This window comes from Lytechinus pictus, chromosome 11 (assembly GCF_037042905.1).
Source record: "Lytechinus pictus isolate F3 Inbred chromosome 11, Lp3.0, whole genome shotgun sequence".
Classification (NCBI taxonomy): Eukaryota; Metazoa; Echinodermata; class Echinoidea; order Temnopleuroida; family Toxopneustidae; genus Lytechinus; species Lytechinus pictus.
This window is the reverse complement of record NC_087255.1, coordinates 14,276,892-14,301,782: the sequence shown is the minus strand read 5'-3', so window position 1 is coordinate 14,301,782 and position 24,891 is coordinate 14,276,892. Positions and strand designations below refer to the sequence as shown.

At 36.2% G+C, this 24,891-nt stretch overlaps 1 protein-coding gene across 1 annotated transcript; it reads left to right on the top strand.

Annotated features, from left to right (window-relative positions):
* Positions 1–15,040: 15,040 nt before the first annotated feature.
* LOC129271824 (ATP synthase subunit delta, mitochondrial-like) lies at positions 15,041–24,410 on the top strand. The gene is made up of 4 exons (XM_064106832.1): positions 15,041–16,796; positions 20,332–20,420; positions 22,142–22,298; positions 23,914–24,410. Exons 1-3 carry the CDS (start codon positions 16,643–16,645, stop codon positions 22,265–22,267), a joined length of 369 nt encoding a protein of 122 aa, XP_063962902.1. The 5' UTR covers positions 15,041–16,642; the 3' UTR covers positions 22,268–22,298; positions 23,914–24,410.
* Positions 24,411–24,891: the final 481 nt, after the last annotated feature.

The following is a 24,891-nucleotide window of genomic DNA, read 5'->3' as shown; positions in this document are numbered from 1 at the left end:
AAGGAGAAAAGAAAGGGGAAATCAGACGAAAAAGAGGAAAGAAAGATTTTGAAGAAAAATTGAAAAATATAAAGAAAGGAAAGAGAAAACAGAAAGGGGAAGAAAACAAATTCGAGGACGGAAACAAACGGAAGCTGGCATTGATACATCCGAGAGGTTGGAACGTACTTAGTTTAAAGATAATCTTTTGTTTTATGGAAATGTTGGCACTGATCTGATATTGCTAAATTCATCAAGGATGGATATGTGTAATAGCAAGGAAATAATTAAAGAGAATCGATCAATCAAATGAATCCACAATGAAAAACTATTACAGCGACTCAGCATCCCAAACTTTTCTAAGAGAAACATGAATATGTCAGGATGAATCAGTACAAATGAAAACAAGTTCTTATTGTTCAGTGATTAACAAATCTAGACCCCTGCCACACATTGTCATGCTTGTGAGATGTTTGAATATCCTTGTGTATGTACAAGATATGGAACAATACTTTCTAAATTTTAAATGGTTATTATATTGTATGAAAATAATAATCAACCGGTAATTTAAAACAAAATGCAGTATGAGCTTTCATGAAATTTCAGTTTTGTCAATGAACAAAGTGTATGAAGACGCATTAAGTATCATTAATAAATATCATTAAATTCAAAGTTTGGCCTATCGGCCTATACTTGAAATAAATTAGATGCTGGGAATTAAGTATCTTTGCGAAATCAATGTCGAAGCCGATGTGCCTCGTTACGCTTCGGGGTTCGTTGGTATCTGAAGCCGCGATCTCGGATGACGTGTACACTGTAAAAAAAATATTGTGTAAAAGTTTTACCACCACGAGTGTAATTATGTGTCCAACCAATTTGGGGCAGTATTTTACCCAACGCGGGAAGCATATTTTCCAGTAAGGTTAAAGAATAAGCAGCAATTACTTCGGAATTGGCAAAATTTTCAGGCATTGGATAAATAAAAATGCCCAAAAGAAATGCCCAATGTTGGTTGGACGCACGATTACCCTCATATGGAACACTTTTGCCCAATATTTTTTAGAGCGTAAGTCGACCTCGGATGACGTCAGCTTCACAATCATGATGAAGAGTGTATAAAGCCGAATCAAAATCGTCGATTATTAATTGGAGGTTATTTCATACTCAATGTCGATAAACATACAAATCCGAAATAAACCTATATTAATAAGAAACATCGCCATTCTTAACACTAAACTATAGTTAACTATAAACATGGTGACCTTCCAAAAAAAGTGTTTCACATCAGTTTCAAATATGGGTATTAACTTCCAATATATTTCTGGCTAGACGATTAAAAAACAAGTGCAAGTAAACCGTTCGAAATCCGTTATGAATGTAACAATGTCAAAATATGGTTAAACGGACATCAGGAAAGAGTAAACTAATGCAGAGAAAATTCACATTCAGCCTGTATCATATACTGACTATGACGTGCAGGGGCCGCGGAAACGTGGGGGGGGGGCTTCAGTCCCCCCCCCCCAACTTTTTTTCCGAAACCGTGTACAAAAACGTAAAAATTCCCATATGACTGTCATTTTTTGCATGGTCAGCCCCCCCCCCTTGAAAACCGTTCCGTGGCCCCTGAAATGACAGGAATCTGTTTCCAGTTATTAACATGATAGATTTTTCGTTTTCCAGATTAAAGATCATCAAACGCTCTATGGAAGAATATACTGTAACTTGTTGTGATGTATATATAATATAAATGAAAATGAAATTTAAAAAAAATAAAATAAAGTAAATCTAATACCGAGACAAAAAAAAATAAAGGAAAGAGAGAAGGGTGAATAATATTTATTTTCCAAATATTATTTCAAAATCTATCACAAAATAGGATTTTTGGAATGAGAATGTTGACATTTTTGCTCGCTCGCAACTTTTTATAGATTTTTCGCGATACTTCATATCTAGCCCCCTCAAAACTTTTGGCTTATTGCGTCACTGCATCATATCTTTGAAATTACCTGTATATGGACCTATTTCATGAAATCGTTGAAGTATCGGGTGAAAATGTTCAACTATCTTGAAGACGCCATTGTGGCAGATGCGTCTTTTTTCAAACGCCTATAGCCAAAAGGCATAATCTTGCCTGAGGCTATTCAGTGCCAGCAATAATTCAGTTTGTGTCATCCTAAAGTGCTGAAGACATCAATTTTAATGGTCATGGCACCATAGGTGTCGATGGGAAGGGGGGGTGGATCTTTTCCCCAATATTTCAGGTGGGGGATGGCTCGTAAGCCTCGTATTATCACCGCCAATAATATGGTAGAAAATTTTGATGAATACAATGAAACATTATTTTGACAAGTATGATGATTATGCAAGAGTAGAAGTTGATGATAATCATGATAATGACAGTTTTGAGGGGGCCAGATATATATATGGCATATGGGGCGAAATTTCTAAAAAGTTTTGGACGTTTTTATTTATACAAAAAAAAATATTTTGTAGATTTTGACATCTGTACGCCATATCAACGAGGTCATTGCCGCAACAAACCATACTGGAGAATGCTTAGTTTATTTTATCTCCCTTTTGAATGTCACTTCATTTTTATTAGTTTTCTATATTCAGGTTTAGAGAAATGAGAACTGAAACCCCCAAAGAAGGTATGAAGCGGACAGAATCATGAAAACCGTCCAGAGTCCTGAAAGTGGCCCATTTAAAGCGCTTGTCCGCCCAAACAATATTTAAAAAGAGAATAATCCAACAAGCATAACACTAAAACTTTTATTAAAATTGGATGGAAAACGAGTAATGAGATGTTTACTTTTCACTTTATTTCACAAAACAGTTACATGCATATCTTGATCGGTACGGAAATTAGGGGGCAGATGGCATCCCCACTCACTATTTATTTCGCATTTTCCCACTCACTATTTATTTCGTATTTTCCCATGCACTTACTATTTTTTGTATCATGGGATGTGAAATAATCTGATTTCCCCCGACTGTCCTTTGGAACCGTGAACAACGCTTTATTCTTCCCGCCTGAACATTTGGCATTACCATTTTTTTAACGTATTTAAGGTTTAGTTAATTTGGTCCTAATTAAGTGCCAAATGAATTGTGTAAAAATTGAAATATGGTGTAATGCAGACAATTATACTAAAAAAAATACTGATAAATACTGATAAAATGCACTACAATTGATATACCGTTTTTAGGTATATCATATATTTCAGCTCGCATCATATTTGTTTAAGACACATAATTATGCAAAATATATGTTTCATCTGTTTCATACAAATATTTAGTTCCGCTCTTCGCGCTTGCATTATATTGAGGTACGCATCGTGTTCATAGACTTCTACAAATAGTTCTTCAAAAATACATTTTAAAGTAAATCAAAAGATTTCAGCTTGTGCTTCGCGCTCCTTCTATTGATTTAGTGAGATACTCATCCTGTTCTAAAGTTCCTACAAAATACTCTTTAAAGCGCCTTTCAGTTCAGTATATTATAACACTGTTTAGCGCCCGCTTTATTCGAAGTGTTTGTTTGCAAAAGGAGTTAGATCCACTTTAGACCATTCCGAGAAATTCATGGATTTTTTTTAAATTTTCCCATATTGCAATATTCGTATGCGAAACTTAATTGTAATTGGTACAGCTAAACAAAATAAAAAGTAAACATTTTTATGATCTATTAGTAGCAGAAAAAGAAAAATATGAGCGTCCAGTAAGTACGTTTAGACTTCAAAACAGATATGATGTTTTAGATAAAGAATTGGCATTGGCTCGTTCATCTATTCTATTGAACACTATTGATGTAAATTACAGAGAATTTCAGTTCAAAGTATTGAACGATATTTTAAACTTGAACTATAAGATGTATAAAATGAAAGTCATTACTTCACCTTTATGTTCTTTCTGTAATGCAGAAATTGAAAAAATCGAAAATTTATTTTGGAATTGCCCATTTACACAGTTATTTTGGAATCAGCTAGGAAAAGAATTCACCATGTTTGATTTTTCATTATGAACGGAAAAAAGTGTAATACTCGGTATTTTATCAAGAAAATGTCTTCTTTTTTATCATGTTTTAGTTATTGCAAAAAAATCAATTTATCTTAGTAAATGTAAATAATGTAAACCAACAGTTTCTGATTGTGTTGATTTGTTAACTAGATCGTATAAAATGGAAAAGAATATAGCAATTCGAAATAACAAAAGGAGTGTCCACGAACGCAGGTGGCGAGACATGGTACAGTGGTTATCCAATTATGTTATGTAACTGTTATGTAATTTGTTATAATGTATCATTCGTATTTGTTCAACTGTATTGAATGAATGTACCTTGAAGTGACCAATAAAATAAAACATCATTTAAATACAAAAAAAAATTAATTGTCATAATCTACTACCCTGCCATGTAAACATAAAATTGGGTATAAAAGAAATCTACCTCTCTTCATATTTTTTGAATATTTTTTCTTTAAAAAAATACCTTTGTGGATTTAGCCCCCTTTGCAAACAAACTGAAATGGATCCAACCTCCTTATGAATAAAAAAATGATTTTCTTTGCCATGCATCACGTTTTAATTTTTCTTTTCTATCATCAGAAAGACTAAAAAATCTATAGATTGAGACCAAAAAAATCAAATTTTATGCTGAGGAAGGATCTAATCCCTTTCGCAATTGAGATTTTGAGAAGAATTGTTTTGCAAACGGGGTTAGAGCCATTTAAGACCATTCCATGAAAATCATGGGTTTTTTGTTTGTTTGTTTGTTTGTTTGCTTGCTTGCTTTATTCTCCCATTTATGACAATGCAATATTTTTTAGTGCGAAACTAAATTGGCACGATACCCTACCATGTGAACATAACAAAATTTGCTATAAAAGAAATCTGCCTGTCTTCATATTTTTTTAAAAATATTTGTTTTATAAATTTCCTTTTGCAAACTGAAATGGCTCTAACACCTTTTGAAAAAAAAATGATTTTTTTTTTCTTTGTCATTATTTTGTTCTCTTTTAACATGTTTAATGAGAATTCGAACTTTTCTTTTGGATCATATTATAGAGCTATGAAAAATACATACTATATTTAAAAAAAAATCAAATTTGATGAAAATGGACCCAACACCATTTTGCAATTGAGCTCTTCATTTCTTTACTCAATACAAGTTAATTACAAAGTTAATTACAAATTGTGCTTATACAAAATGTCCCATTTTCAGGCCAAGAAATACAAAATTACATTTTGCCGCCACTTTGCGCTGGAATCATTTGTTGCCATTTTTCGCAAGGTCCCGTCATTTCAGGTGAATATCCAAAAAAATCCGCCCTCTTGTGCTCTTATTATTTTCTTAGTTAAATAAAATGTATCACATGTTCATGAACTTCAAATATTTTACTACTTTCAACTTTGGACCAACGGGCCTGGACCATTTGATGTTATATAGCCAAATTGGTCGGGTGTACCTCGTATATTATGTGTGAAGCTGTTTGTCTTATTTTCCTTACGCTTTCCTTTTCAGGAGGCCTTTATCAATTTCAAGCTCTAAGCTTCAGATGAAGGTCTCCCACATTTCAAAATGCATTATGTCGATGTATGTATATATATAATTTTTTCTGCTATTTTTTTTAATAATTAAAAAAAAAAAAATTTATCAGGTATAACTATAAATATATAGCAATTAGATTATTATATTGTATATATATTATGGTATATAGAAAAATGTTTTGCCTCCGACGAAGATTCTGCTAGGATCGAAAGCTTAGGCCCCTTTTTTACTTTATAAGAAAAATGTTTAAACGGCTGTTCTCGACTCGGCGTACGGCCATGATCATACGGGAAAGTGTGACTGCGCCATAATTCACCCGTAGCCCCCCCCCCCATAGGTCTCCCAAATCTTTCCTTTGGGGTGATCATCATGGCGGACGGAACTCCTCTGTTAACGTTGAAACATAAATTTAGTGGTGTTCCCATTCCACGAATTATATAGATTTCATTGGATGGATCAGTGGCGCAGTGCGCGCGATGCATCCTGGGTGCACTTTAACGAAATCGCCATTTTCACTTTTGAGGGCCCTATTCTGCCAGAAAAATGTCGCTCATGAGAAGTGTCACTAGACTTTCGGGGGCGTTGCGATCACAAAGGCAACTTGTAAGGATATGTCAACCATGTAGAAACTATGCTGATGATACTAAGGCATCAGCGCCGACGCAAATGTCATTTTCCTTTGGCTACCCAGGAAAGGTTCGAAAATCACATTTTGTTGTTTAGTCCCATGTATTACTGAATCTGTGTTAAAAATATGTGTCAATGTGTGTTGATTATGTTCATCATGTTCATGCTGGTGTATGATTATGAATGGGGTGTCCAAACTTCGCGGACTTCAAAAATATTCATCAGGCTTAAATTTTTTCACAAAATATTCATAATTTAGGCTATACAAAACCAATTCAAGAAATATAGTTAGGCCTAGCCCTAGGGCCACTCATGGGATCAATGCATCTCGCGTGCGAAGGATTCATATGCACGGTGCACACGCATTTTTCACACTCTTTTTACTAAAATAACTAAGCCATTCCTTTTAAAATAATGTTTCTAATTGTGCTATGACACTTACCGAACCATATGGATCGTTTCTTGTCTTCTCTTTGCCTTTGGTGTGTTTTTAAGAAAAAAAATGCATTTTCTCGTGATCTTCACGTAGATACCGCAGGGTCATTGCACTCTAGGCGACACCCCAATACTTACCCGTGCTAATAAACTGGGACTCCACTCACGCGCATTTGGGCCGCCCTAGCTTAGAACTAAGCAATATTATCTAGAAATTGTTACATTGTAGTCATTAAATATGTTCTATTAAATAAATTGATAATGTTTAATCGGTACTCACCGGTTCTTTTGTTGCATTTTCAGACCATTTCTCACAATTCTTTGTAAATATTTGCGGCAAATTTTGTCGCCATAGACAGCTTAGCATCCATCTTTATTGATAAATGGAGCGCCCTTTACGATAGTTGTTAATGCCGCGGAGAAATCGTTAGGCATTTTGGCCTGTGTTCAAGGCGTTCTTTCTGTTTTATTTTTTATATTGAAGATTGTGCATTTGTTGAATAGCGCCGTCTACGTCAGGTATGAGATCGAGTGTATAAATACACTCTTTCAAAATTATGATTCCGACCTGGCGCTGTTTAACTTCAATCTCTTTCACCTAAATTAGCGATGAATGCTAGCATTATAAAATATATATTATTAACGTCTGACGAAAAGAATAACCAACCGATCAGCTGACGAGAACGCGAATCACGTGATCTTCATATCAGCTTCGATCGCGAGTCAGAAGAGAAGAGCAGCTGCCCAGAAAATCAGGAAAAAGCCGTGAAAATGTAAGTTCCCCTTCATTTCTTTCATTTTTTGTTGTTGCTAACGATGTATTTACACTATAAAATTATAATTTAAATAAGAGAAAGGAATATAGCTTGTACTTGTGATATAATATATAAATATCCTGTTCTCAGAGATTTCTAACCAAAAATACTACTGATGTCGCCTATGAGGTCCATACATGTAATGTTGGACCTCATTGGTACTAGGAGTGGGTCATTGTGGTTGTAAACTTTTTGTTAAAGAGGGCGCGCGATATTATTCACAAGATGTTTGTTTACGGTTCTGCAGCTTGTACTGCTAGCTGCATTTTAGACGCTCAGCATTATTTTCCTCTTTCTGTTTTTTTTTTTGCTGTCAAGCGGTATTTTCTATTGTAGCGCCATCAGCGATGATAAAATGTAAAGAGTCGCCTTGAAATGAAGAAAAATTATGTCACATTAATTCGTTAGTTTGTTTCCTATTTTTGTTCACTTTTTTCTTCTTCCTCATCTATGATCAAAGGTGAATACCTTTTTTTGATATCTGTTCTAAAAGCTGGACATTTTAAATATTTTGTTCAAGTAAATAAATCAACAGGATAGTAATCAAAATGCGATAGAGCTGCCCGAGCTGAAAATTCTGATACAAGGACTTGAAAATAAAACATTCTGAGCACTTTTTATAACCATGATGAGGAGACCTATATATATATATATATATATATATATATAGATAAAATGCTTGATTTATTTACGCCTATATATATATATATATATATATATATTTATATATATATATATGTATATGAAATAAGCTAACACGAAAAAAATACGTTTTGGGGACTGTTAAATAAGAATTCATGAGTGGGATAGGTAACTATCTATTCTATTCTTGTTCGTTTTCTATTATTATTTGTGTGTTGTGTTTATTTTTCTTGAAGCACCAAAAGGTGGACATGTCCGCTAAGATATATTAACGAAGTCACCATTATTATCACAAGCTAACGGATCAATTAAAATGCGAGCGTGAAACGTGAGCTTCTTTTTTTCTTAATTCAGTCTTAACGATACTTTTTCATCATATTTTAAAGGTGAATCTCATGATTCAAAGTGATAAATGCTTGTCACACGGGCAGAAATAGCGGGACCAATAGTTATTTTCAATATTCCGAACTGCATTCTGGACGTTGTATAAGCGCCTTTGTATAACAATTAAAAGGGTAGGTCTATATACCTTACAAATTATGCGAGCGCTGAACTTTTGGACATTTAAACCTCAACAAATGGACATTTTTAAAATATGAACAACGTCATAAATGTCACTTACAAAAATGATGCCAGCGCGAAGCTCGCGCTTAGAGTTTTTGATATTGATGACAGGACTGTATCTAAATGAAAAATAATGCGAGGGCATTTGCGCTTAAGATTTAAATTTGGGATTTGAAAAGTCCGACAGATTACCTATACTTTTAAAAGAGGAATGACCTCCAGAATTCAAGCGCAAAGCGCCAGTAGATTTATGTTGAAGTTTAGACCTAGAACAGGGACGTTGAACCTTTATAATCATGAAAAAGATGGTATTTTTATAAATAAAACATGGGAGTCTAATTTTGTTTTAGTGTTAATATTCAGATCTTCAAACTTGACATTTTCCTATCCCCTTCATTATCCCCTCTCCTTCTCCCTTTCCCCATTTTCGGTCTCCCTTCTTTTCTTCTCTCCCTTTCCCTTCCCTTTTTCGCTTTTCCTTTCCCTTCTTTTCTTTCCTTTCTCCCTCCCCTACTCTTTTCTCGCTCTTTCCATTTTTCTTTCCCTCTCCCTTCCCCTCTTCCTTTCTTTTGTTTTCTTTCTATTTTATGGTCTCCTTTTCCCTCTCTCTCCTCTACCTTTCCCCCTCCCCTGATCTGTCTTTTATTGTCTCTCCTTTCCTTTCCCGCCCCCTCCATTCCCTTTCTCGCTTTTTCCTTTCCCTTCTTTTCTTTCCTTTCTCCCTCCCCTATATACTCTTTTCTCGCTCTTTCCATTTTTCTTTCCCTCTCCCTTCCCCTCTTCCTTTCCTTTGTTTTCTTTCTATTTTATGGTCTCCTTTTCCCTCTCTCTCCTCTACCTTTCCCCCTCCCTTTTCCTTTCCCTTTCCCTCTCCTTTTTTGTGCAAACATTAACACGAACATCTTGCTTCCTACACACACACACAAACGCCCGCAATCTAACACACGTAATGCGAAACAATCGGGACATTATCATTTTGTTCATACATATATATGTATATTTTCTCAATGAACATTTTCATCTATTTAAAGCTTTGAAAATTATCAAACAATGATTCCACAGGCGAAATCTCAATGATCATTAGAAAGGTACTTTACCCATTTTCATTTTATGTCATTGTGATTATTCCATACTAAGGCAACATATTTTGGATATAAAAATACGTGAAGGATATGTTCCTCTTCTGTTTTATACTTTAACAGAAAACATTTTGTTCAACCAAATTATGATTTGTATTTCCAAGTTCCATGTAATATTTTCATTGGAAAATCTCTTAAAGGTCAAGTGCACCCCAGAAATTTTTTTTTGAATAAATAGAGAACTATGTTGATTTTTGGTACAATTTCCTATTATGCGCCGACGACTTGAATCGAGAATGTTCGATAGGAAAATTTCGCATTTCGATTGTTGTTTGCGTAATTTCCACCGCAGTACGAAGGATGACTAAGGACGGACCGAGCGAAGTATCCTGGTTGAGATTTGGAGGTAAGCGATAAAAACACTTTAATAAATAATTTATAATTGCTTTTTCAAATAAACTTGATCATACGATCAAGATTAACATAGTGGACAAATATTGAAAGGTTTGGCGTAGTTTAGTCCCTCACATTCGTGTGATGAATGAAAACGTCAAAATGCACTATGAAATCACATGTGTTGTGCGAGGTTAGTATACTAACCTCGCATGTTGTGTGAGTGGGCCTAGGGCCTACCACGTTCACGTCAATATCGACGTAAACTATAGTATAAAATCATGGACGAAAATGTAAAGACTAAAGTAGGTCAAGGCCTAGACAGCTGGCAGCCGTCTGTTTCGAGGAGTTTTTTAACATTTTTTTATTTTTAAAAATAAATTTCTCCTCATACACAGACGGCTCGCTATCGTGCAGCCACCATTAGGGGACTTACATTAATGCAAAATCCCCCCGTCGGGGCTCTTCAATTTTTGTCTTAAGTTTAATGAATCAAACTTTTGAAAATTAACGCGACCGAAATGCAAATTAATATTCCCTCTTGGCATAAATTGCCAAAAAACGGGGAAAATCAAGTTAAAAGGAACAAAAACAGTGACTTACCTCGGCTGTCGCGCAACTTCACTGCCCTGTTTTATCCGAACTTAACACATAAACATATGGCCATTGAGTCCCCTGTACAGATCGCGCTAGATCTTCGGTCTCTGTATTTGGTGAGTGAAGCCAACGGAGTTCAGCTGAACAACCAACATAACAGAGACCGAAGCTTTTGGTCTAGTCAAGGCCAGGCCCAGGGCCAGGCAATGCCAGGGGTTTCGCCGGTATCGCGATCTAAAAATTCTATTCCGATTGGCGAATGCGCGCTGTGCTGGAAAACTGTTCTGAAAAAGTGTGACCTAACTTCGCGAACCAAAGTTTTTGTGGAGATGTAAACAAAATCTCAAGCTCAAAAAGTGAAATATTTATATCAGATTGACGGCAAAATGCTATAGAATCGGTTAGTACCACATTTAACTCACATTTTTGATGATTTCTGCTTGCAAAATGGTGATATCGTGATGCTTGTTGAGAATATCAGATTTCTTCAAAACGGGCGCTAACGGTGACAAATTTGCCGATCTTTTGTAAATATTTTCATGAATACTGAACTCATCCGAAAGAAACTTACACCAAAGGATAATTTTAGGTCGCTTTTCACGTTGATGATGTCAGATTTTAAGGATATTGGCTATTTTTTTAGATAATGACCGTCCGCGAAGTATGGACATGCGCGAAATTTGGACTCACTGCCATGCGAGATCGCGAGAGGTGTTTCATAGTCTGAGAATAGCAACCTGTCTTTGTTTGATTGGGATGCTGTGCACTGGGAGGCTTGCACGGTGCCACCCATGGGCTCATATCATCTCGCGTGCGAAGGAATATCATTCATAATAACGCGACACACACGACACATCCATATACTACTGGGCTTTCGCCCACATAAAACATCACACATAATTAGGGATTTCACATTCTGCTATGACACTTACCCAATCATTTGGATCCTTCCGTGACTTCTCCTTGAAGTTTCTTCTAAAAAATATGTAAATAATGTATATTTTCTTGATCTTTAGTGAAGATTTCACGGAGATAAAATTTGGTCAGCGCCGATATCAATTTTCGTCTAAAGAGGGCGCACGATTTATATTCATATCAAAGACACGACAAGGGAAAGACTAGCTAGGCACCTACACTATTTTACACGCAAATTGACGCAGGTCATTACGCAAAGTCTGTGAAGTGTCCAATCTTTTCATTGTAAAGACTTTGGTATACCGTATTATTGATGTTCGTTAAAGCCTGTACTGCTGGTTTCGTTCCAGGCACGTATATTTTTTTCAATTTTTCTTTATTAGTCATCGTTTTGAATTAATTGCAGAAAAGTGTTATCATCGCCAATAATAATCTTGAATTATGTTTTTGACATGTTTGAAGGTATTTCATTTATTGGTGCCCATAATTAGTAAATTAATCATAAGAATTGCGCATTCAAAGAATTTAGACACAGTTATAAAATTACCGAGGAGCTGAATCAAGGTTGTGAAATTTATTAGCGCCACCAACGGGCCTCCTTGTATTTCCGTAGAAGAGACAAGCAAAGTTACTTTCCAGGCCGAGGTAAGCGAAATTTGCTCTTTTTGACCGATTATTATATTCAAATTACATTTTTAATTTTTTAATGCATTGCTACTTACCGGAAAGAGCCCCGTGAGTAGCGAGAAGGAGTTTCGGCAAATATTACATTAGCAATGAAGCGATGTTTGCCGACTACTTCGAAATCAAGGGTCAAACACGGTTTGGTGTACGAGGTTAGTATATATATATACTAACCTCGTACTAGTGTGAGTGGCACGGTGCATGATCAGATTAGACCTACTAATCTATATTTCCAATTTCATTCATAAATAAATTGGCTTCTCTCAGTTGCCACTCACTCTATGAACAAGGTTATAATATGCTCAGTTGCTAGATGACAATGGAGTTTCGGCAAATATTACTTCAGCAATGAAGCGATGTTTGCCGACTACTTCGAAATCAAGGGTCAAACACGGTTCGGTGTACGAGGTTAGTATATATATATACTAACCTCGTACTAGTGTGAGTGGCACGGTGCATGATCAGATTAGACCTACTAATCTATATTTCCAATTTCATTCATAAATAAATTGGCTTCTCTCAGTTGCCACTCACTCTATGAACAAGGTTATAATATGCTCAGTTGCTAGATGACAATGCCAAACCCAAGGCAATAATATGCAATGGCATGGCATGCCATAGCAATGGCTGGGTGATTTCAAAAGTATGGTGTTGCTGTATGTAGGTGTTTAGAATGAGAGTGTGAAAACTGAAAAGGCTGCTGAACCAAGCTCCAACACCGAGCTGGGTTCAGAGAAACGATATCGATTGCATTCTCGATGCTATGAGTGACGTCACGCCTCTGCTGCACTGCGCTGCTGGTCATCTTATTCTTAACGCGAGAAATTCTTGACGAAAGTGAAATCGGGGAGAAATACCAACATAATCGTATCATACAAAATGCAAAAGTTAAAATCACTGCAAGAATAAGAAAGCATAAATACAATTTTTCATTAAAATGTATAAAACTCTAATATGTTATCTTGGCTGCAAAAGATCATTTTTAAGGTGATGTTTCAGCAATGGCTGGGTGATTTCAAAAGTATGGTGTTGCTGTATGTAGGTGTTGAGAATGAGAGCGTGAAAACTGAAAAGGCTGCTGAACCAAGCTCCAACACCGAGCTGGGTTCAGAGGAACGATACCGATTGCATTCTCGGTGCTATGACGTCACGCCTCTGCTGCACTGCGCTGCTGGTCATCTTAACGCGAGAAATTCTTGACAAAAGTGAAATCGGGGAGAAATAGCAACATAATCGTATCATACAAAATGCAAAAGTTAAAATCACTGCAAGAATAAGAAAGCATATATTTTCATTAAAATGTATAAAACTCTAATAATATGTTATCCGAGGCTCCACACTAACTTTTCTTCTTGGTGGCCCGATCGGTCCACCAAAATCATCAATTTCAAATTCTTGGTGGCCCGCCAAGCAAATTTGGTGGCCCTTAAATAATAGAAAACATTACGATTTATAATGTCTTTGGTAGCCCAATCGGGCCACTAAATGTGGGCTTTTACAGAATTTTGGTGGCCCCACTCTCATTTTTGGTTGCCCTGGGCCACCTGGCCACTGCTAATGTTGAGCCTGGTGTTATCTTAGCTGCAAAAGATAATTTTTAAGGTGATGTTTTATCGTGTTCACCACCTGTTTGTGAGCTACAGTTCATCAACACCAACACCGAACTTGAAATCACGATTTTCCCAATCCCTGGGGTTTGCTGTCACTGAATGGGGAAATCGCGCGTAGATCGTCAACACCAGCTGCAGTGCTGGGTTCTGCAGACTACATTCAACACCAGCCTTCAACACAAACTGCCGGAAATACGTTAAATTTTCCGAGGTCAATCCCAACACCAGCCTGATTTCAAGTACGGTGTTGTGGCTGGTGTTGGTGTTGTCACAATACCAGTTTTCAACACCGTACTAGAAATCACCTATAGGGGGGCTACTCCCGCGGGGGGAGCGAGTTTAGCCAGGGGGGCTCCTAGAGAGTAAAATTCATTCTACTAACATATGCTTACTCTCCATGGAGCCAGGGACGGGTGCCATTGCTCTACACAGAGTATTTTTGCAGCATTAATGTTGCTCCAAAATACTTGCTTTCTTTAGGGTTTTGAGCCCAAACTTGTATGTAAATGGGCTACAATACTTGTATACATGTATTTACCCTGCACAAGCACTAATGGTGCTTTATTCAAATTTATTGTAAAAGTAACGAAAAATAATTCGGAGCAGGGGCGTTTACTTACAGTCTGTTATTGTCGCCATCTTGCCGTCTTTGTTATCATAGCGCCTACATGTAGCTACATGATGCGTGTAGAGGGCGACAATATCATGAGCAGTGCCAATTTAGATTATTTTTTAATTGCATCGGCCAACATATATATGAATCGTAAAATACTTGCAGTGGCCAATAAATGTCATGAATCATTTATGAATACCATTCCTGATATTTATCGGCTGTTGCAAGTATTTTACGATTCATGAGCAGTTACTCACAAAACTTTTTTTGTCCTACACAGACAGATGACGGCCATTGGGCTCGTAATGGTGGATCAATCCCTGCTTAACTACAGCCTCTACATGGAGAAAGTGCCCGCTTTTGCAGCCTCCTCGATTACTCCTAAATTTTGCTTTTTGATGGGGGGAAAAAGGAAGAAATAATAAAGATAAATTTACATCAAATAAAATCAGCTTACCACCTTTCTGAAAAATACATGTACAAGGGTATACTAGAAAACTTTGATGACAAACAGATCAGGATCAGCTAGGTTCTTCTTCGATCGCCGTCAGCTACAGCTGAGCAAGTGGACGTGCCAGCGGATTGGCTGGCACATTGGTACGCTCAGCTGTAGCTGCGCTGACGTATGCGCTGTACGCGGTGGTTGTCTGTTCCACCATGACGAACCCAATGGCCATCATCGGTCTATTGACAGAAGGGATGATGTGGAGCCAGACGACGTCTCAGCGGAGCATATCCCTGACAGAAATAGCCCTATTTATTGGTCTAATAGAGGGCGGAAACTTTGTGAGCAGTGCTAGATAAAAAATGCATGCATTGGCCGATAAATATGAATCTCACTTCAATGCTAAATCCCGCTTCACGTGGTCTGACACGCGGGATATTTTAGCATCGAGGTATTTATCGGCCATCAAATTTTTTATTTCAAACAGCTAGCGCACTCATAAACAAGGTTATGATATAACCTTGTTCTCTGTTAGGACTCCATGTGTGGTAAAAATACATGTAAGTTTATCGTGCTCTTGGGGACAACTGCTTAATTTTTTGACACTGTCAGTTTCCATTGCAACTATTTATAACTTGGCTCTTAAGTAAATTGAATTCTTTTTTTTTTTTTTCGAAATTTAAATTAGGGATTGTTGAATGACAATTTTTTTTGCGATTTTACTTTCCACCAATAGAGGGTCTATACAAAAATATGCTCAAATTTTTTTTTTTTTTTTTAGTGCTCTGTTGAATGAAAAAAAATGATACCCAAGTTACAACTGCACGGAAATAAGTATTTTTGGTTACAAAAGGAATATTTTAATGTTTAAAGATTTTTTTGAGAGTGTGTTGTGTACTGCATAGATCTACATGTAGATTCACCATAGGCAGGGTTGTTGCAGTGAATACATGTACTGTAAATGTAAGTGAGATGTTTAATTGTAGTCCCACATGTAGACTCTCATGGTATGGACCGAGTGTAATATCTTGTAGTCCCAAGATGAGTCAGGAAAGAAATTAATATTGTTAATTTTCATGATAGTTTCCAACTTAATAATACAATATCAGGGAAACTTGAAAAATAGATGGCTACATGTATTTCATGGATGTAAAGATTTGTGAAATTTCAGCAACTTTGGGGGAAGTGTTTTTTTTTCATGCCATCAAACGGTTATCAAAACGGGTAAACTTTTACGCTTATAATTATTCTTGACTCATTCTTAAAAAACCCCATATAAATTTCTTACAAAAAACCATAACCTGTCATTTTCATAAGTGAAAAAATATCAATGGTGCCCCAAAGGTGATCCTGATAGTCATGTTGTGCAATATCATTCTGGTGGCAGGCCGATCCCTTAGCAAGCCAATTGCGATCACCCTATTAGCATGATTTTTTTCTTGCGGGATTTGAAAATCCATGTAGTTTGGAAATACATGTATGTGTTGAAACCTCTTTAAATATTTTGTAATCATCAATTAGTGTCTTTTCTCAAAGTCTGTTGAACACAATAGGAGCCTTGATTTAATAGGTATTGGGAATATCTCAGTATTCATAAAAATGTTTTTGACTTGGTTTTACCAACAGATTGTATAAAATCCAGATATAGGAAGGACGTAAATTACAGGGTATTCCTGCCTTGTTCTTTCTTTCATAGATGTTCTACTCAAATGCCAGTGTGAAGCAAGTTGATGTTCCTTCAGGCACCGGAAGTTTTGGTATTCTTGCTCAACATGTACCATCATTAGCTGTTTTGAAACCTGGCACGATCCTAGTCACGGAGGATGACGGTTCTATTAGCAAATTCTTTGGTAAGTCAAAGGCCTCAAAATCCATAGAAAATATGTTCTTCTCATCCAGAAGTTATAGACCGATATTTGATTGGTTGTCGATCAAGAATGAAGGGAGGTGGGGCAGCGTACTTATATTTATTTATTCATTTATTTATTTATGTAATTTATTCATATTTATTTATTTATTTGTTTCTTCTGATTTCTTCCACAGGATTATGCCAGTGTGATATTATTTTGTTGCAATTTTTATAATTATTGTAGAGCATTTTATTTGGCCGAGTTGAACCGGCTGAGGCCTTGGATCACTCGTGCAATATCTTCAGGACCAATGGATGTCTAAAATAAAGAAAGAACTTAAGAAATTTAGCGTCACCAAAGACTGAGAAAATCAAACACTTTAAACACTTTCATTTCTTTATTTTCTTATCTAGATGTATATGTCAAAACTTTGACATAATACCAAATTTTTTTGCTTGAATTAACCTGCCAGAAACCTTATAATCCCAGTTGCATGGGCACACCCATTTTGTTCCGTTTGCATTGTTTGCACTTATGTTACTGCACTGCAGAATTGCCGTGAGTATCATATGAAAGTTTTAAAACAGATCAAGGTAAGGAAATAAAGGCCCCAAAAGTGGTTGATATACACTGTAGTCTTTATAGGTGGCACTGAATTTCTGATGTATTTATTTATTTTGGTGGTCCACCGCTCTCCGCCAAAAAATCCTGGGCGGTCACCGGTCAAAGAAAAAAAGATCGGGTGACTCATGCCTGCTCTTTATGCTTATCTAACATTGGGGAGCATTCCATAAAACAAAAAGGGATTTTTTTTTCATTGATATTGTTATAAGCTGCTGCAAATTCTTGCATCTGATTGGCTGAAAGCACATTAGTCTGTGAAAATTATTGGCTAAACTTTTCATGAAACGCTCCCCATAACACTAAAGTGCAATTAGTTTGTTGAATTTCAGACAGGTTCTATTCATTGGTATTGAAGGCACAATAAAGCCTTATAATGCCTTGTATTGTAACTTATAATGTAAGTTATGTAGAGTATGTAAAGTCAATGTAAAGCAAATGATTGGAAAATGTATTTCATCACTGTGCATTCAAATGAAATGGAATATATTTGAATGGGACAATATGATGTGTAAATATGTGAGAGCCATCAGCCATCTACATTCAGGCCCAGAAGAACAGTGTGAACTAGCCAGAACAACTGGACCATTTCCTTTGTCCTGGCTCGAGTGTATAGGGCTCACAGGCCTAATTCATTTCCCATAGACTCGTGTGTTAAAGTGGCACTTAAAAAGAATTCATAAAATATAAGGAGGAAATTCGAGTGTTGAATGTTTACTAACTGTGGATAAGATAAATGTCTGACATTCCATATCTGACCGGAAAAGGGTACCTCGAACGGCTCATTTTAAAAATAAATCAGCATTTATGAAGACTACACCTGACGGGACCAAATTCATCACTAAAGAGAGTAAAATGACCCTATTTCTTCCGCCAGTAAAAATATAGTTCCATAGTGGTGATATGGGCAATTCCACAGGTTGGTGGACATGAGCTTAAAAATTCAAATTCAATATTTTCTTGAATTTTTTAATACTTTAAGTCCTTCATGCTTGATAGTTTCAGGAACAAGAAATAAAAAGTTTATTTTCATATGTATACTTTGGAAAAAAATGGTCAAAAGTTGTGTCTTCCATTCTGTACCAAACTACAAGAAAAATAGTGAAAAATGAAATATGCCTTATTACCATTTTGTTATTGCAACAACATACCACTTTATATATTTCTGAAGTTTAGAAGAGTCAAATTACCTAAAATACACAACAGCTTTTCAAGTAAATTTGTAGCACTCATTCAAAAATAGATAATTGCAACCTGCTCAGGTGATGTAACGTGAGTAACCAAAAAAACTGACTTTGTTTTTTGAGAGAAAAATTCTTCACAGTTAATTGGTGGGATTTTAAATTCTCTTCCTTCAAACAATCTTTGACACAGTGATGACTATCAAAATCATTAAAAAGTACAATTTTTTATAAAAATGATGAAGAAAAACTGTAACGTGAGTAACTTTGTAACGTGAGTAACCATCATGTAATGTGAGTAACCAGTAAAAATTATGCAGATAGGTAACATTTTTTGTGGGATGTCAAGTTTTAAGTCTCATGGTGAGTTGTGAAGTTATTTTCGATTAATTAAAAGCAAAATGAGGGTACACAACTTTGATGTGACTCTTTGTTCATCAAAATATCAGTGGTCATACAATCACACAAAAAATTGAATATAAGTAGAAGTATTCACAATGCGAGAGTGCATTAGTAAGACTTGGTTTCGATTAACCAAACTTTAAAGAGTGTTTGAACAACACATTGAATATCCTTACCTGTAGTTACCCTATCTAGGCTGGGGTATTTTGGGAGTTAATATGGCCCGGGGGGGGGGGGGGGGTGGGTGGGGCCTCCCAGGCCCCCCTTGAGATCTCAGCCATTGGCCGCACGATCACGCCAAAAATTTGCATGCAGGTTGTCTTAGACATAATCTACAATACTATACAGTAATTTATTTCATGCAAATTGGTATGAAGCAATTATGCTAATTTATGCATAATTAGTAAGCAAAATCATACTTTTCCCTCTTATTCCCTAATAAAGCTCCAATTGTTCCAATTTTTTGTATAAAATCTCTTTTTGATGTTCCTAGCAATGAATTTTACACAAATTATTGAATTTTTAATGACATTTGTGTTGTTAACCATACATGGACAAAATGTAATGTGAGTAACCGTAACGTGAGTAACCATATCATCTGCACCCCAAGTAAAAACCATGTGTTCTTTATTTTTTTAATTATGTACAAAGTTTGTCTCCCTAATATACTTCTTTGAAATGGATATAATCAACTTTCATAAAAGCCTTGTATGAGGAGACTTTTCACTTATGTCGACTTTTCATTTTATGCATGTCCAAATCATGTAACGTGAGTAACCGACACATTCCAAAGATTTGCCAGGAGCATAATAAAATTTCCCAAGTTTTGTTTTTATACAAAGGATAGTCAGACTGTGTACTTTGTTGTGATAAGGAAATGTTTAGTTCCTATCAATAATAATGGAGTTACAGCTCCAAGTATGAGTCAAGGTGTCTCCAAATGTAACGTGAGTAACCGTGGAATAGCCCATATGTCTTTCCAATTTGGAAAAAGTAAGTTCAGTAGGTACCCTCCCTAGAATCAGTGTTAGATTGTCAGTCATATTCATTCATTTTTGTCAATCAGCAATATCAAATTTAAAAATTGAGCAATGGGTTGGCTCGAATGAATATCTATGGCCTGCCAGTTGTGATTAGGCCCGTGCAAACTCTAACCAAGTGTAATCTATGCTAAAAGATTGCTGGCAGAGTGTGGAGGGGATCATAGGTTATTTATAGACATAGCATGTATGCCAAGCAGAATAGCGGAGCAGAGAGAATGATAACATAAGAGCTTTGTAAGCCATGTCAAATCTAACTGCAAACCTTTTCCAATTGCCGTTATTCTTTAGTGAGCAGTGGTATGATCACAGTCAATGATGACTCATCTGTCCAGATTCTAGCTGAGATGGCTGCTCCGGTGGAGGATCTTGATTCACAGGTAATTCCTTGACCACGAGGAAAGGGGGGAGGTGGAAGTTTTAATAAAGGTATCTTTTTCCCCACATATTTTTCTGGAACTTCATTGTGTCACTTATAATTTGTTTTATACGAAAAATATGTAAATATGGCATAATGCACGTAACCAGTCACTGTAACCAATGGAGCGTCGTGGCTTAGTCTCCTGACTTTGAAACATAGGTTTGTGGGTTTAAATCCCAGCCATGGCGTAATTTCCTTCAACAAGGAATTCATCCACAGTGTGCTGCGCTCAACCCAGGTGAGGTAAATGGATACCAACAGGATGTAATTCCTCAAAAAGCTGTGTGCACAGAATAGGTAGCCTACATGTAGCTTAGCTGATTAATAATAGCAGGGCCCGCTGGGAGAACAGTTTTTGGAACTGAAGTGGCTACCCTGGGTAAATATACCTTCACTATTATTATTATTTTTATTATTATTATTATTATTATTATTATTATTATTATTATTATTATTATTATTATTATTATTATTAGTTGCAGTTGGTTCTAATAATTAAATTGCTCCAGGTACTTGTACTTTTTTGTAGTTTTTCATCCTACGTACATATATTTTGGTCTGTTTCAGGGTTTTTTAGGACAAATACAGGCACTCATAGATGTGTTTCATATCAGTTTGAGAATTTTTTAAATCAGCTTCTCACAAAGTGAAACAATCCCTTTCATAGGAATCTAGACAAATGTACTTGACAAAAAAATTCAACATCACATTTATTTTCTGACATGTATATGTTTTATTTTCTCTAAATTTCTTTTATACCTGTTAATTTTTTTGTGTTTTTTCAATGGAAATTGCCAGGGACTTTATTTTGACCATGAAATCAATTAATATAATTCAGTTAAAGGAAAAATAATGATACATTTTTTTAGATTTTTGCTAAAAACACTTTTTGCATTGGATTTGTCATTTTGGGTCTGTATGCACTCACAAAATGTGTAATTTCGGAACCGGGTGTCACGATTTGGTCTCAAAAGTTGCGCGAGACTTGAGAGTAAAAAGTCAGTGAGCGACGCGTAAAGAAATTTGCACTGCAGACAATGTCGAGGGGGGGGGGCTGAATCAGCCCCCCAAGTCTTATCAGGGTTTAAAACATCACTGTTTATAGTACCTGTAATTATTGGTGCAAAAAAGTTTTTATTTCTGTACATACTAGTGTGTACATGTATGTAATAATTTTTTTTTTTCATACGCCTGTATGTATCTTTTTTAATTGATGTTCACATGTATTGTGTCATTTGCAAGTCTTCCACATACAAATCATTATTTGAATCTCCACAAAGTGTGAGAAGAGGAGAGGTAGATAGATGAATGAATGGGAAATTAATGAATGAATGACTGGTATAATGAAAAGCTACATTGTATATAACCTGGTTATTCACACAAGCTTTTAGATAATTGTTATTCGCCCCCTCTTTTTAGTAGGTTTTCTATCTTCCTTCCTTTCTTTCTCCTTTTCTTTTCTTTTCTTTATAGCGCCATGATGAGCACCTTTTTATGATGGATACCGGCGCTTTACAAATGTTCATATTATTATTATTATTATTATATAGATAAATAGCATAAAAAAGGGATTAACAAATAGAATCCAGGCAGTTGAGATGTGCACTTTATGTTGCCCCAGAGCAGAACAGGAGCATGTATTTCATAAATCTATGGTGTTTTTTTTTTTTTTATGTCCAGGCAATCAAAGAAGGAATGACCAAGGCCCAACAGGAGCTGGCTGCAGCAGCCACAGATCTTGCCCGTGCTGAGGCTCAAATTGCTGTGGAAGTTCACGAAGCGATGGACGCTGCCGTCAACAAGTAGATACCTTTACATCACCTGCCTGTTTTTAGAGGTATGTTTGAATGGTTTCTGCCATACAATAACTTTGCCCGAGTTGAAAGCCTTGTACACTGCAGAAATTTGTTAGCAAACTTGAGTTTGAACCGAGTAATAGCAGGATTATGTTATTTTTATTTTATGTTCCTTTGCCCTGCTTGAGACAGTATTATGGCCATGTACTTGGGTCTCTTTTGTGATTTGTCATCACCTGTATTTCGTCTCATATGTTTATTCTGTACCTTTATTGCTTTTTGGCCAATAAAGTTATGCAAACAATGATAAGAGATTGACGGGTGGATACCATGCGCGACCCAAAGAACACGTAAAAGGATGTCCTTTTCAAGATAGGGCATGTTACCTACGTAACATTATAAGGGTGTCAAAAACATTAAAATAATGAAAAAAGGGTATCTATTTTGCTTGAATGGCTATGTGTTTAGTGTCAAAGTTTCAAGGGTATAAAAAATTAAGTCAAAAATGTTTTATAAAGGATGTACTTTTTGCCGCAACAGTCAACACTACGAGTTTAGAGTACGATTTGCGCGAGTTGTGGGAGGTGGGGCCGTACTAAACCTGATGATGTAGGTCAAGGTAAAATGTCCGTGACATACAATTAAAATATCGCTGTACTTGTTTAGGGGTTCAGTTAAGGGAATACTTGCCAAGATTATCGTTTTGTTTCCAATACTTGTGAAGGGTAGGGTTTCACATGCCAATACTTACAAATGTAATAAGGGGTGCATTTTCAGAATATGGAAAATGCTTGTTCAGGGTGCTTTTCGAGACCCAATGGTAGCGCATGGTATCCACTCGTCAATGGAAGTGCAACTTCTGCCCCCCCCCCCTCCCCCCCCCCCCCCCCGGCACCATGCATCAATTGGCGAGCTTTACGAGAGGCACATAAGACAATTACATTCAATCCTCATAAGGATATAAAAAAATATGACTTACATATTCCACTTCTATAGACTTACATGTATTTTCTTGATTTCAAGTTTGACTTCAAAACTTGATAGTGTCAAAAAGGCTTTAAAAAAAAAAATCGAATTCCATGTACAGAATCACTCCTGTGCCAGAATGAATTCAAGGTGCAACCTGAAGAGGGGCTTTGCATGGACTATGCTAATTCAGCTCACAATAGCTTTTGATTGGTTTATTGTAATTTAATGTAAAGAAAAGCTTTGTGTGTATACAGTACAATGCGATGCAACATCCCTATTGTGTATGAACAACAGACTTGATACACTGTGTGTATTGTGAATAGAATGTGACTTGAGTCGAAGTTGACAGCCGCCTGTTTGTGACTCTAGTTGATCAAAGCAAGCAAAGAGTAAATCAGCATTAATTGCGTGATCACCCGTTTTGCTGGAACTCTGGAAAAATTGTGAATTTTAGTAGACTATTGATGGTGTTCTGGAATTGTCTGCTCTTGCCTAATTGAGTCTATAATTCACGAAGAAAGAGACTAAATTGTATTGAATGATGGAATGTATTCATGTATCCTTTTTCTCTTTTGTCTTTACCTTTGATCACGTGTTTCACTCTTTCTCTAGCATCATGTCTGTATTGATTGAAGCTTGATCTCATTATTGTGCCCCGTTTTCTTTTTTTTCTCATTTTTCACACAGAATTCATGAAGCAGAGTTCCCAAGACCCCACCCTTCACACACAGATGGAATCTGGAATGATGATTGTGATCTAATTACTCATCTGAACAAAGATTCATATTACTTTATTTACCGAAATCACCACACCAAGTAATAAAACTCTAAGCACTGAAACCTTGGATATAGAAGATCGAATACTTATTATTGGTTGCTGTGATATCTCTTTCTTACTTAATCTTTTTAGTATGGAGTGAGCGTCCATGGGTACTGCTTCAGTCTGTGTTAAAATGCTTACAAGCACTTTCAAAGTATTCACGAGTTATGTAAATCTATTTGCATAAATCTTGAGTAACTGTTCAACCGTGATGAACATTGTTACATTGGCCAGAATGACCTCCTAACTTATCTCTGCTTCTTGCTTTATGAACTGTTTGTTCCAAACGAGTATGTGATTAATCCCTGTAATGACTACAGTGTTATTTGTTATGTATATGAAATAAATGAAAATGATATATTGATTGAGTAAAAGTATCCCCTTTATCCATTGTGTGTTGGTGCTAAATGTGCAGGGAGTGCATTCAACCTTGATTCGTTGCCTTGGTGGCACAATCGCGTTAGGACTTACATATACATCAGTGCCAATACCAGATGATCCGGCAGGAGGGCGTTGACCCGCTTGCGCACATTTTACACATTTCATTGCGCAAGAGCTAATGCTCTACTGCTAGCCAGGCTACAAATTTAAAAACGAAATGGTTTTCGTGTCTTTGCCCGCTAAACATTGGTGTCAGAAGTGTAAAGTTTTAGGGGGGATTGCTTGTCCATCCTTCCTGTTTTCATCCTCACTATCATATCAATTGAAAATCTTGAAAAATCATCTCCAAACTTCACTCATGTACGAGAAGGATCTGATTACTTTGGGAGAAACCAAGGTCACATACTTATTTCTTAATACATGAGAAATCCTCAAATGATGATTCAACCTCAAGCTTGGTATTT